Here is a 14596-nt window from a genome sequence, read left to right on the forward strand (position 1 = left end):
CTCCCCGTGACCACGTGGGTTTCCTCCGAGATCTTTGGTTTCCTCCCACACTACCAAAAAAGACATCCAAGTTTGTAGGTTAATTGGCTTTGTATAAATGTATAAATTGTCGTCACTGGTTGGTGTAGACTCGATGGGCCGAAGGGCCTGTTTCCACGCTGTATCTCTAAACTAAACTAAACTAAACTACATTTCTGTTATAATAATGTTTTGTGAAATTTCAGTTTATACTTTTAATCTTTGGTGACTTTTAATCTCTGTTGAAATTTTAATGACTTTGTCCTAAATTATAGTTTTTAATCCTTCACTTTATTCTGACTTTACTTTTAGGCCCAGACAGAGTTATTGATGTCGTAGATGTCACCAAACAGAAGACCTGCAAGTTGACCATAAAGGAATTTGTCGACTATTACTATAGTGCAAACCGGAAGAGAGTTCTTAATGTGATTAATTTTGAATTTTCAGATACCAAGTATGTTTTTTAAATTTAATATTTATTTTTAATTTCTCTGTGTTGGATCTAATATTTTGAATCTTTAACAAAAACAGGCAAGAAAATGATGAAGGGACAAGGATATAAAATTTACAATAGAAACGGTGGCACCATAGACAGGGCGGCACGGTGGCACAGCGGTAAAGCTACTGCCTTGCAGTGCCAGAGACCCGGGTTCAATCCTGACTACGGGTGCTGTCTATACTGAGTTTGTACATTCTCCCCATGACCTACGTGGGTTTTCTCCGAGGTCTTCAGTTTCCTCCCACACTTGAAAGACCTACAGGTTTATAGGTTAATTGGCTTGGTGTAAATGTAAAGATTGTTCCTAGTGTGTGTAGGATAGTGTTAGTGTGCGGGGATCGCTGGTCGGTGCAGACTCGGTGGGCCGATGGGCCTGTTTCTACACTGTATCTCTAAACTAAAGTAAACATTATTGTCTAGAAACCTATCCCTGATCTGTAGCGTTAAACACATGGCCCATTGGACTCTGACCTCTAAAAGACCTTTTGGAGCCAAAAAGGAATATGATGCTGCTGTTATAATTTATTTTATAATTGCTATGAGGAGAAGGTTAACAGAACTTGTTTTTTTGGAAAAGAAGCTAAAACATGACAAGAATAGTATTCAGTTAAGCCAATAGTTTAGCTTTTGATAGACACAAAGTGCTGGAGTACTCAGCAGGTCAGGCAGCATCTCTGGAGAAAAAGGTTGGGTGACTTTTCAGGTCAGGACCCTCCCTCAGATTGAAAGTAGAGGGTAGGGAACTGGAGGCAAGAAAAGGCCAGAACAAAGCTGGTCCAGATGACCAAGGAAGGGTGCAGCCCACAATGGCCCATTGTTGGCTGGGGGAGAGGTAATAATGAAGGGCTACAAGGATGTGAACTGTGGAACTAGTAGGATGACTAAGGTGGGAGAGAGAGAGAGGGAGATAACCCATCTAATTTACCTTTACTAACACTCTACTCTGATTAGCGGAGCTGGTCCTCACTCTTAACAACTTCTCCTTTGACTCTTCCCACTTCCTTCAAATCAAAGGGATGGTCATGGGCACTCGCATGGGCCCAGCTATGCCTGCCTCTTTGTAGGGTACATCGAACAATTCCTGTTCCAGGGGTACACTGGCCCTATCCTCGAACTCTTTGTCTGTAACATTGACCACTGCATTGGTGCTACCTCCTGCACCCATGCAGAACAAATGGACTTTATCAACTTCTCTATTAACTTCCATCCTGCACTCAAATTCACTTGGACCATCACTGACACCTCCCTCCCCTTACTTGATCTCACCGTCTCCATCACAGGAGACAGACTATCGACTGACATCTATTATAAACCTACTGACTCCCACAACTATCTGGACTACACTTATTCCCACCCTGCTTCCTGCAAACACTCTATCCTATTCCCAAGTCCTCTGCCTTTGCTGCATTTGTGCCCAAGAAGAAGTGTTTCATTCCAAGACATCCAAGATGTAATTCTTTAGGGAATGGGGATTCCCCATCTCTCTTAGAAGAGGCTCTTACATGTGGCTCTTCGGTACCCCCTTGCTCTGCCCTTACTCCCCTTCCCCCTAGTCACACCAGGAACAGTCTCCCTATTCTTCACCTTTCACCCCATCAGCCATCACATACAATACATAATCCTCCTCCAACGGGATCCCACCACTAGCCACATTTTCCCAAGTCCCCCCTTTTCTGCTTTCCGCAGAGACCGTTCCCCCCACAACTCCCTAGCTCACTCATCCCTTCCCACCCAAACTACCCTCTCCCCAGGTCCCCTGCAACTGCAGCAGATGCCAAAATGCCAAACACTTTAACTACCCCTTCCATTCCCATACTGACATTTCTCTCCTGTGCCTTCTCCAATGTCAGAGAGAGGCCGCATACAAATTGGAGGAACAGCACCTCATATTTCGCTTGGGCAACTTACAACCCTGTGGTATGAACGTTAATTTCTCTAATTTCAAGTAACCCCTGCATTTTCCCACCCTCCCCCCCCCCCCCCCCCCCCCCCCCCCCCACACACTAGTCATCCCACTTGTTCCACTATTTGCATCCTTGCATCGCTTCATTATCACCTATTCCCCAGCCAACAATAAGCCATTATGGCACCTACCCTTGGTCATCTGTTGCTGGCCCTGCTTTGTTCTGGCCTTTTCTTGACCCCAGTTCCTTCCCGCGAGAAGGTACAAATTCAGTACAAATTCAGTCCCGACCCGAAACGTCATTCTTTTTTTCCAGAGATACTGACTTACTCCAGCACTTTGTGTCTGTCTTCAGTATAAACCAGCATCTGCAGTTCCTTCCGACATGTTATGCTTTTGAACCAGATTTCTTATTCATATATATATTTTAAAGAATATCTAATGTACAGTGCCATCTTACTCAAAGTCATAAAACATTTTACTAAAGGGTTTTCCACTTAGGGGGATTACATGACAAAGTAAATGTTCTTAATGAAACATTTATCAAGATTTTTTTTATTGAGACTAGAAATGTTTTTTTGTGTGCAGAATGTCTAGTTTGGTTGAAGCTCCTGACGTTGTCAAGAAATTATCCTGGGTTGATAATGTATGGCAAGATGATTCACTTTTTGAGAAGCCAAAAGTTACCAAGTATTGCCAAATAGGTGTAAAGGATAGCTACACAGACTTCCACATAGACTCAGGAGGATCTTCCGTCTGGTATCATCTCCTACGAGTAAGTTGCTCTTGAATTATTTAACATAAACAATAACTAACATTTATATTGTAGCTTGCATGTTGTACAACAGAAAGGCTTTGTCACAAACCCATGCAGAAGATACATTACATTGATGGAACAAGATAAGAAACTGTCCTTGTGAATCACTGATGGAATAATTCATGAACTCACAGAAGCACAGAATGGGCACTTTGGTCCTTAAAAGCTCTACTGATAATCAGACTGAGGAAGCATTAGATAGGACATTTTTCTTGAGATATGTCTGCCCGAACATTTCTTCCATTATTTCCTATAATTGATTAAAAGAAAGCTCAAATAATAACTATTTTTAGAACATAGAACATATAATCAGCACAGGAACAGGCCCATCAGCCCACAATGTTTGTGCAAATATGATGCCACTAAGCTGATCTCATCTGCCTGTACGTGATCCATATCCCTCTATTCCCTGCACTTCCATGTGCTATTTAAAAGCTTCTTCAATGCTATTATCTCATCTGCCTCCACCACTACCTGAGACAATGCGTTCCAAGCCCCCACTACTCTGTGTACAAACTCTAGCCCCATACACCTCCATTAAACTTTCCCCTCTCACTTTACAGCTGTGGTCTCTGGTGTTGGACATTTCCATCCGGAGAAAAAGTTTCTGACTGTCTACCTGACCAATGCCTTCCATAATTTTATATACTCCTATCAAGTGTCTCCTCAACCTCTGATGTCCCAGAGAAATGCATTCACATTTTTCTTTTGGAAACAAATTAATCTATCATAAATGATACATTTAAAACAAAAATCTGAAGACCAGAAACATGTCTCCTACTCCAATCTAAACATGTTAGATACAACATATCGCGGTAGCTGTCTGATTAGGTATTCACGATAGGCATAGTTTGGAAAGAAATTGGGGCAACAGGTCTGTGTTTTTTAATGTATTTAATTTATTAAATGTTCTATTATCTCAGGCCTTTGCTTGTTAAATATTTCCACATTTTCCCTCTTTTCATAAATGTTATTTTATTTGAAACTATGTGAAAATTAACGTTACATATCTTTTCCTCTCCAGGGAGAGAAAATCTTTTATTTGATTAAGTCAACTACGGCAAACCTTGCTTTATATGAAAGGTGGAGTTCATCCTCAAATCAGAGTGAAATGTTTTTTGCTGATCAAGTAGACAAATGCTACAAATGTAACGTGAAACAAGGGCACAGCTTATTCATCCCCTCAGGTACAATGTTTCACCACACATATTTCATTTGAAAAGGGGCATTTTTAAAACGGGTACATGAGGAGAATCAGAAAGATTGTGTGTCATATTAAGCACAATTACTCTTATGTAAGAGTGCTAATGTTATTCATTACTTATGCTTATATATCATTTATTTCTTTGTAAATGCATTAACATGTTTATACCTTTCAAAGACGTGTAACCTTTGAAAGAATATTACTACTTAATTGACGTATGATACACTGCTGTTATATGAAAAGTGATAACATAATAATATTTGGGAAGTATATTGACCTTGACATCAATTGGATTAATTAAGTGAATTAGAACTATAATATTGGTGCATTGGAATCTTAACATTGCAATTAAAATATTAGTTGTGTTGTTAGCTGTAGTTGTGGTTACAGCTACAGTAAAATATTTATAAAATATTTTGGTGATTAAAAATTTAGCATTATGTATTGCTGGCTGTACTTGAATACAAGTGTGAACTGCAAACGTTAAATGCAGTGTATTAATCCGGAATGAGAGAACTGCAGGAAAATAACAGTAGTTCATTACTTTATTTGATCATTGTAAAGCCCCGGCCCACTTTCCTGAGTTACTCACAAATTCTCCCGAATTTTCCCCTTGATTCAAACTCGGGGAATATCCGTAGCGAGTCCGTAGGAGGCCGTAGATATTTCATAGCGGCTCGTAATGCCAGCCGTAGGTACTCGGGGCATCAGGTAAGTCGGGATGTTTTTTTCGGCACGTTGAAAAATGTCCACGAGTAAAACAAATAGCCCCGAGTACCTATGGCTGGCATCTCCGAGTTTGAATCAAGGGGAAAACTCGGGAGAATTCGCGAGTAACTCGGGAAAGTGGGACAGGGGCTTAAATAAACATTAGCTGTAAGTATGGGGTTGAACTTATTAAACTATTATAAGGGAGGAATTTGATTTTGATGTTAAATGCTAAAATAATTCAATAGAATTTAGTGTTAGGATTTGAACCTTGCCGTTAGCTGATGCTCTTGCACATAGACTCATAAGTCATACTGCATGGAAACATGTCCTTGCCCCAACTCGTCTATGCCACCCAAGATGCCACATCTAAACTACTTCCATTTTCCCACGTTTGGCACATATCCCACAAAATCTTTCCTGTCCATGTACCTGTCCAAATATCTTGCATTACATGCTGCTGGTCATGTTTTCATTTACTGAATTGTACAAAATTCCAGTTGCCTTTATACCCCGAGCACCACAGAACCTACAAATCAATGCTACCAATTATGTAACAGATTTGCGTTATTTTATTAATAGGCTGGATTTACGCAACATTAACTCCTGTGGACTGCTTGGCTTTTGGAGGACACTTTTTACACAGTCTAAACATTGAAATGCAATTGAGGTATGATATTCTTCAATATAACTGTTCCGAAAAACATTGTTCAAGCTAGCATTTATGTCCTGGAGATGAAATCTTGATGTCTGTGGTTGAATAATTGATCAAGTATCGTCAAGAGTGTTTTATTGTCAAATGTCCCAAAACGGAACTATAAAATTCTTATTGCAGCAGCACAACAAAAATGTAAACATGGAACTATGTAAAAACCATGATAAACAAAAGAAATAAGTTCAGTATATATAAAGGATGCTTTCAAGAGAGAGCTAGATAGGGCTCTTAAAAATAGCTGAGTCAGGGGATATGGGGAGAAGGCAGGAAAGGGGTACTGATTGCATGAATGCATTTCGTTGTCTCTGGGAAGGCAGAATCTGAATCTGATTGGTGGGGTACTGATTGGTGGTGCTGGCTCGAAGGGCCGAATTGGCCTACTCTTGCACCTATTGTCTATTGTCTATTGTCAGCCTCCGCATCCCATATATAATTTTCTAACATGTCCACCAACCTCAACATGATCCTACTACCAATCACATCTTCCCATACCCAACCCTTTCAACTTTCCACATTGACCACTCCCTCCGCAATTCCTTAGTTCACTCATCCCTTCCCATGTACTTCCCATGTACTGTCTCCTGCAAGCGCCGGAGATGCAACACTTGTTCACACACATCTTCCTCGTGTCTATCCCCAGCAGCCCTTCCAGGTGAGATGGGCGTTCATATGCATCTCTTTAACATCAGCTGCGGCATTCGGTGCTCCCAATATGGCCTCCTTTATATCAGGGAAACTAAGCGTAGGTGAGGCAACTGTTTCGCTGAATACGTGCTCGGTCCACCTAGGGTCTGCTGCATCTCAAAGTTGCTCACTATTTTAACTCCCATTCCCACATCAAATTTTCTGTCCTGGACCTCCTCCACTGCCAGAATGAAGCCACGCATAAAATGGAGGAACAGCACCTTACCTTCCGCTTGAGTAAATATAAAGTCTGAAGAGGGGTCTCAACCCGAAACGTCGCCCATTCCTTCTCCCCAGAGATGCTACCTGTCCCGTTGAGTTACTCCAGCATTTTCCTCTCTCTTGCCTGTGTCTCTACCACTCCCGCATGCATATCTCCCACTCTCCTGGCTATCTTTCCCGCACCCCCCCCCCCCCCCCCCCCCCCCCTCACCGTCAACTTCCACCTATATCCCTCCCTTTACATTTCAGTCCTCCTCTTTCCTTACCTGACACACATTTGTCTCCTTTTCTTCTTTTACCTTGTCCACCCATCTACCAGACAAAATTCCCTCACCTGTATCCACCTGTCACTCGCCAGGCTTTCACCCGCCTACTACAATCATTCTGAAGAAGAGTCCCAACCCGAAACATCTCCTGTCCATTTCCTCTACATATGCTGCCTGACCTGCTGAGTTACTCCAGTGTTTTGCTCAAGATTCCAGCCTCTGCAGTTTCATGTATCTCTATTAGTTTAGTTTAGTTTGGAGATAAAGTGAAGGAACAGGCCCTTCGGCTCCCCGAGTCTGCGCCGACCCGCGATCCCAGCACACTAATGCTATCCCACACACACTAGGGACAATTTACATTTACCAAGCCAATTAACCTACAAAACTGAACGTCTTTAGAGTGTGGGAGGAAACCGGAGATCCTGGAGAAAACCCACGCAGGTCACGGGGAGAACGTACAAACTCCGAACAGACAGCACCCGTTGTCAGGATCGTTCCCTGGTACCCGTAAGGCAGCAACTCTACCACTGCAACATTGAGATCTTGGAGATATTCTCTTGGAGATCCTCTTTGTAGAATCCCACAAACACAAAGTACGTTTGTTTTAAGCACAAAGACACCAACAAACAATTAACTACAGTTTCAATGGCACACAAGGACACCAATACATAATTAACTGCAGTTTCAATGGTTATAATTATCCATTTGATATTTGAATTATTTCAGCATTAACAACTTGAGTGTCGACAAGGATTGGTTTAAAAGCTTCTGAGGACAGGGAATGCTGAACCCATAATTACTGTTGTGAGTGCCGACACCCTTGAGTTTACTAATACCCCAATTATTAATAGACAGACAAATGTGCCTCTGGCCATGCGTTATGTGCCAAGTGATAAAATACTAATGATTTGGAAGCCTCCTTCATCACTATCACAAAGGTGTAAACTAATGTCATCTGAAGATTTCTGGTGTGATTTAACATTTTTAATTGTCTTAGTAGACAGGCTTATGTTTGCCAAGTTCTCCTGGTAATTTTCAACTGATTTCTTGGCATGCAGGAAGCTCAAGGGTGACCTTATTGAAGTGCATACAATCATGAGATAAATAGATAGGGTCCCTGCTCAGTGTCTTTTTCCCAAGGTAGGGGAATCAAAACCAAGAGACATATGTTTAAGGTGAGAGGGGCAAGATTTCATGTGAACGTTTTCACTCAGAGGGTGGTGGGTATATGGAATGAGCTGCCAGTGGACAGAGTTGATACAAGTATTATAACAAGTATTATAACAGTCATAGAGTGATACAGTGTGGAGGCAGGCCATTCGGCCCAACTTGTCCCACCTGCCTGCGCCTGGTCCATATCCCTCCAAACCTGTCCTATCCATGTACCTGTCTAACTGTTTCTTCAATGTTGGGATAGTCCCTGCCTCAACTACCTCATCTGGCCGCTTGTTCCGTTCACCCTCCACCGTTTGTGTGAAAAATTTACCACTCAGATTCCTGTTAAATCTTTTCCCCTTCACCTTGAACCAATGCCCTCTGGTCTTTGATTCACCTACTAGGCAAGAGACTCTGTGCATCAACCTGATCTATTCCTCTCATGATTTTATACACATCAAAAGATCTTAAAAGACACTTGGACAGGTACAGGAAAGATTTAGGACATTTAGGGATGTGGACAAGGTCCATCTCCAGCTTCAGCTCCAGCTCCAGTTCCACCTCCTCCATCTCCAGCTCCAGCTCTAGCTCTAGCTCCATCTCCCGCTCTGATCTGTTCCTCTCATTATTTTATACACCTCAAAAGATCTTAAAATACACTTGGACAGGTACAGGAAAGATTTAGAGGGATGTGGACTAGGTCCATCTCCAGCTCTAGCTCCAACTCCATCTCCACCTACATCTCTAGCTCCAGCTCCAGATCCAGCTCCATCTGCAGCTCCAGCTTCAGCTCCAACTCTAGCTCCAGCTCTAGCTCCATCTTCAGCTCTAGCTCCTGCTCTAGCTCCATCTCCATTTCCAGCTTCATCTCCAGCTCAATCTTCAGCTCTAACTCCATCTCCATCTCCAGTTCCAGCTCCATCTCCATCCATCTCAATCTCCATTCTAGCTCCATCTCCAGCTCCTCGAGCTCCATCTCCATTCTAGCTCCATCTCCAGCTCCATATCCAGCTCCAGCTCCATCTCCAGCTCAATCTCCAGATGGGGCATCTTGGTCAGCGTGGACAAGTTGGGTGGAAGGACTTGTTTCCATGCTGTGTAGCTATCTGACTCTATTGCTTTCAAAGTATGTTAGAACAGATCTTCTGAAGACCAGTTCTTGTGTTGAACTAATAGCTATTACTTCTACATAATGTTATAACCCCAGTAAAATCCTCAAATGCATATGCAAAGTAATACAAATTTTCTTCCTTCTTTTTTATATCCTAAATTGGCATGTTTTGGTACTTCTTTTCTGTAAGTAATAAAATCGATGTAAACATATACTGTATGTGATGTGTGTATATTTATCCCAGCCCTATCATTTAACATTGTCACCTCAATTCACAAAGGTCATGAAACCACTCCCATGTGACACATTGCTTGCAAAATCTAAATATAATAGCAACATTTAACAATAATTTAAAGTCTCAAAATAAGCAGGTTCCAGCTGCTGAAAATAGCGGTTGACTCTGGAATAGGGAGCAATGCGGAGTCAATTTTCAAGGTATCTTGAATACAGTTCACATTTTTTTACAGGGCGACTTGTTTATATCAGTTAACCACTGGCCTGCCCCAGGAAATTTATTGACATATAGAAACAAATTGTGTTTGAAATCAAACACGATAATTCTTCAATAATTAGCCGTCAATTGTGGAACAGGGGGACTGTAACATTATATTAATTTTTACATGTTTTCATTTGATTAAATGGCACAATTTCCAATGTCTGCAGAAATATTGATTGTATAATTCAATATCATGTTAAACTGATTTGATGTATTGCAGAGCCTATGAAGTGGAAAAAAGACTGAAAATCGGCAGCTTGATTAAGTTTTCAAACTTTGAAGTCATATGTTGGTATGTTGGCAAATATCTGCTTGAGACACTCAAAGGTAATGTGTAAATGGAAACTGCATTTCCCAGCCTTGTGACATATCTGTTCTCTCATTCTCCAAAAGCATTCATCTATTCTTACCTGGCATTATTGGTTTCTTCATTGCAATAGGTTTGCACAAATCTGGGAAGCAGCCTCCGTCATACCTGGTGCAAGGAGCAAAAGCTCTGAATGGAGCATTCCGCTCATGGACGAAGAAACAGGTATGGAATGTGGCTGTTGTTGATACTTTGCCGTGTCATCCATCTGCAGATTCGTGGTCAGACAAACTTCCAAGTATGAAGTGTTTGTGTAAAGTAGATGTTTTGCTTCTTGGAGAGCTGACACACCTCTCTGTGGGACCCCTCAGGGTCAGGCTATCCTGAGGTGAGCAAGTCATGTGGAGCCTTCATTAAACAGTGGTGAAACATTTTGTGACTTTTGTAATGTGAGACGAGAAAGTTCAGAGATGCCCTCCTTGATGTGCAACACTTCTTGTAGCCATGTTGACCATCCCTTGGTATCATCCCCAACTGCTCTTGGCTGAAGCTGCTGCTAAAGTTCAATGCACCAGGTGTGTAGGCTCCCCATGGTGGCATGCCTTATTTACGCCAAATCTGTGCCTCTTGTTTTTAGTTTAATTTGGAGATACAGCATGGAAACTGGCCCTTTGGCCCACCAAGACCATGCCAGCCATTCTCACCATTTACACTAATTTTACGTAATCCCACTTTCTCATCCACTCCTTACACACTAGGGGCAATTTACAGAGACCAATTAACCTACAAACCCATATGTCTTTGGTATGTGGGAGGAAAACAGAGCACCCAGAAGAAACCCACATGGTCACAGAGAGAATGTGCAAACTCCATGCAGACTGCACCCAAGGTCAGGATCGAACTCGGGCACTGAAACTGTGAGGCAGCTGCGCTGCCAGCTATGCCACTGTGCTGCCCTGTTTACGTCCTTTCATTTGAAATTAGTCTCACTCTTCTTTTAGAATCCAGTAAATGTTTCCATGTCTGGTACATAGTCAATTCACTTTTGAAGGTTACTGAAGGAACAGTACAGCACAGGGGCAGGCCAACCAACCCACAATGTCTGTGCTGAATATGATGCCAAGTGTAACTGATGTCTTCAACATGATCTATATGCATCTATTCCTTGTACTTCCATGTGCCATCTATCTCCCATGTGCCTATCTCTTAAACACCGCTATCATATCTGCCCCTACATCAGGCAGTGTGTTTCAGGGCCCCACTACTCTCTGTGTAAAAAAACTTGCCCTGCACATCATTATACTTTCCCCTCTCACTTTATAGCTACAGTGTTGGATAGCTCCACCCAAGAAAAAAGGTTCTGACTGTCTACCCTATCTATGCCTCTTGAAATTGTATACACTTCTATTAAGTCTTCCCTCAACCTCAGACATTCCGAAGAAACCAATCCAAATTTATTCTACCTCTCCCTGTAGCTGAAACCCTCTTATCTAGCATTCTGGTAAATCTCCTTTGCACACCCACCAAAGTCTCCACACCTTTCCTATAATGGGGAGAACCAGAACTGCATGCAATACTCCAAATGCAGCCTAGCCAAAGACTTACACTGCTGCATCATGACTTCCTGACTCTTATACTCAATGCCCCTAGCAATGAAGGCAAGCTTACCATATGCTTCCTTTACCACCCTATCTACTTGTACTGCCACCTTCAGTGAGCTATGGACTCCAATATCCCTCTGGACATGAATGCTGTTAAGGGTCTTAGAAAAGTAACTTTGAAGGTTACGCTCTGGCTCAAACCAAAGAAGCCAGTAATCAGCCTGCAGTTTCTTGGACATTTGGACACAAAGGTTTCACAACTTGTAAACATTATTGTTCCATGGCATTTTGACAATTGAAGTTCCCTGCTGAAGGCCTCTTCATTAACTGCAGTTAATATTCACCATTTACCAACCATTGCATCATGCTTTCATATCTAGGTTATAGCTGACCATGAGGATGAAATTCCAGAAACCATTAAAACAGTACAGCTTATCAAAGAATTTGCCAAAGAAATACGATTAGCAGAGGTGAGTTTTAATATTTATTAAAATATTCAACCTTTTTTTACAATCTAATAGTATCCTGATGATTTTTTAAATTTTAATTGCGTATTTACAAGACTATTTTTAGTCAATAAATTTATTTTGAGAATGGTCTCACTTAAAAGTGAATGTTATTTGAAGAGGCGGCAGATGCTGGAATCTTGAGGAAAAAACAAACTGCTGGAGGAACAGGCGGGTCGGGGAAGGGAAGTGGACTGATATAGTCTACCCAGGATCCTTCTTCAGGACTGGAGTAGAGGGGCGATGGCTGGTAGAAAGGGGCGAGGGGAAGGATAGGGCAAGAGGTGGCAAGTGATAAGTTGATCGAGGTAAGGAAGGTTAGATGGGCAAATGAATCAGGAGGGGAAGAGAGGGGTGGAAATAGTAGGCGTAAAGGCTACAGGAGAAATCAAATTGCTGCAGATAGGGGAATCTGATAAGAAAGGAGGCTGATCCAGACAGAAATATAGAGGGAGGGATGGTTAAATATATGGGAATTGGGGTTCTGAGGGGGAGGGAATGGAAGGTGTGGGTGAGAGAACCTGGGTAGATCAGAATGGAAGGGGCATGGGTTACCTGAAGCAGGAGAACTCAGTTCATGCTATTGGATTGTAAGCCACAGAAGTGGAATATGAAGTGGTGTTCTTCCATTTCACGTGTGGCCTCACTCTGGCAGTGGAGGAGGTCAAGGACACCAAGTTGGTATGTTATTGGGAGACATTTTAATCAAAATGAACGGCACTTTGTAAAATCTCATTTTCCCCATTATATGGATTTTGCAAAGTCAAATTAATTTTAGTTATGTCCGTAATACATTAATAGGGCCTAAGGCTGCAGTATTTCATTGAAATGTAATATTTTATCATAAATAAGTAACGTTTTGTAAGATGTCGATTACGGCAAAAAATAGTTAACAAGGTTCATATCTTTTTTAATTGGATAAAAAAATGAAAACTTGAATAAATATCTAGTGTGGTAGAACGTGAGTGATGTTATTCTCTTTATACATTATTATCTGGAAGATTCAGATTCATCTGTTCCTGAGGATGTTTTCTGCAGCATCAGTGGAACACCTAGATGTCTTGTACTGCTAGACACTTACTTTACACTGTACAGGGATATTTCAATTGAAAAATAAAAGTAGGTGGACCCTCTGTAAACGTTTTATTATGAAATATTGCTGCATATTCAGACTAAATTTGTGCTTGGTATTGTCATAAATGCCATTCCAACAATAAAGTCAATATTCTGTTTTCTATGAAGTACTGCAGCTTTATTTGAAAACATATACGCACAATGTATAACCAGTCTGATTAAGATATTTAAAAAACGTTTAAATGCTTGTTGCAGTTAAAATAATTATTCTACTGGTATTCCATAGTAGTACAAACACTAGTATTTAGAAAACATAGACATAGAAAACATAGAAAATAGGTGCAGGAGTAGGCCATTCGGCCCTTCGAGCCTGCACCGCCATTCAATATGATCATGGCTGATCATCCAACTCAGTATCCTGTACCTGCCTTCTCTCCATACCCCCTGATCCCTTTAGCCACAAGGGCCACATCCAACCCTCTTAAATATAGCCAATGAACTGACCTCAACTACTTTCTGTGGCAGAGAATTCCACAGATTCACCACTCTCTGTGTAAAAAATGATTTTCTCATCTCGGTCCTAAAAGACCTCCCTCTTATCCTTAAACTGTGACCTCTAGTTCTGGACTTCGCCAACATCGGGAATAATCTTCCTGCATCTAACCTGTCCAACCCCTTAAGAATTTCTTTCTACATGAGTAATTAGTAGTTGACAGAAATAAATAGTTTTTACTGAATGTATTTCATAGTGTTAATGAGTGAAGCCTCTGAATGGAATGCTCAACACAAAGTTAAGTCCTCCCGCTTTGTCATTAATTGTATTGTATAGAATGTTATAATGCCTGTTGGAAAGGTATAATCCAATATAACTTGCAACAACCACAATATTATTGAAGGTGGCATGACCAACGTTGCAGCGGCCTCTGCAGTCCGTCTGTCTTTTAAAAATATTTTTGTCCCGTTGAGTGTATAGTTCGTAGTGGCTTTTTAATTGTTTTTAACTGTGTATGTGTGGGGGGGGGGGGGAAACGTTTTAAATTTCTTCCCTGTATGGGGGACCCGACCGTTTCCCTATCGGGTCTCCGTTGTCGTTGGGACCTAGCACTGTGGAGCGGCCTCCAACCGGACCGACCTGCGGGCTACAGTCGCGGAGCCTGCGGACTTACCATCGTGGGGCTGGCCGGCTTCGGAGCGTGGAGAGCTGTGGTGGCACGCAGCTGTGACCCGACTCCGGAGCTTCGTAACATCGGGAGCTCGCGGGTGCCTGGTGGGAGATCGCTTTTCGGGGCTCCCGCAACGGCAACTTCTCC

General features: G+C 41.9%; 1 protein-coding gene across 2 annotated transcripts in view; it reads left to right on the forward strand.

The window, feature by feature from the left end:
• Positions 1–14596, forward strand: part of phf2 (PHD finger protein 2) — a 129092-nt gene that overhangs the window by 74408 nt on the left and 40088 nt on the right. For both annotated transcript variants that reach the window (XM_055648169.1, XM_055648168.1), the window contains exons 5-11: positions 331–472; positions 3009–3195; positions 4262–4424; positions 5732–5819; positions 10019–10125; positions 10239–10330; positions 12087–12176. In XM_055648169.1, coding sequence (XP_055504144.1) covers positions 331–472; positions 3009–3195; positions 4262–4424; positions 5732–5819; positions 10019–10125; positions 10239–10330; positions 12087–12176 — 869 coding nt within the window. The remainder of the gene's footprint in view (positions 1–330; positions 473–3008; positions 3196–4261; positions 4425–5731; positions 5820–10018; positions 10126–10238; positions 10331–12086; positions 12177–14596) is intronic.

Source organism: Leucoraja erinacea, chromosome 16, assembly GCF_028641065.1.
Source record: "Leucoraja erinacea ecotype New England chromosome 16, Leri_hhj_1, whole genome shotgun sequence".
In the NCBI taxonomy this organism is placed as follows: Eukaryota; Metazoa; Chordata; class Chondrichthyes; order Rajiformes; family Rajidae; genus Leucoraja; species Leucoraja erinaceus.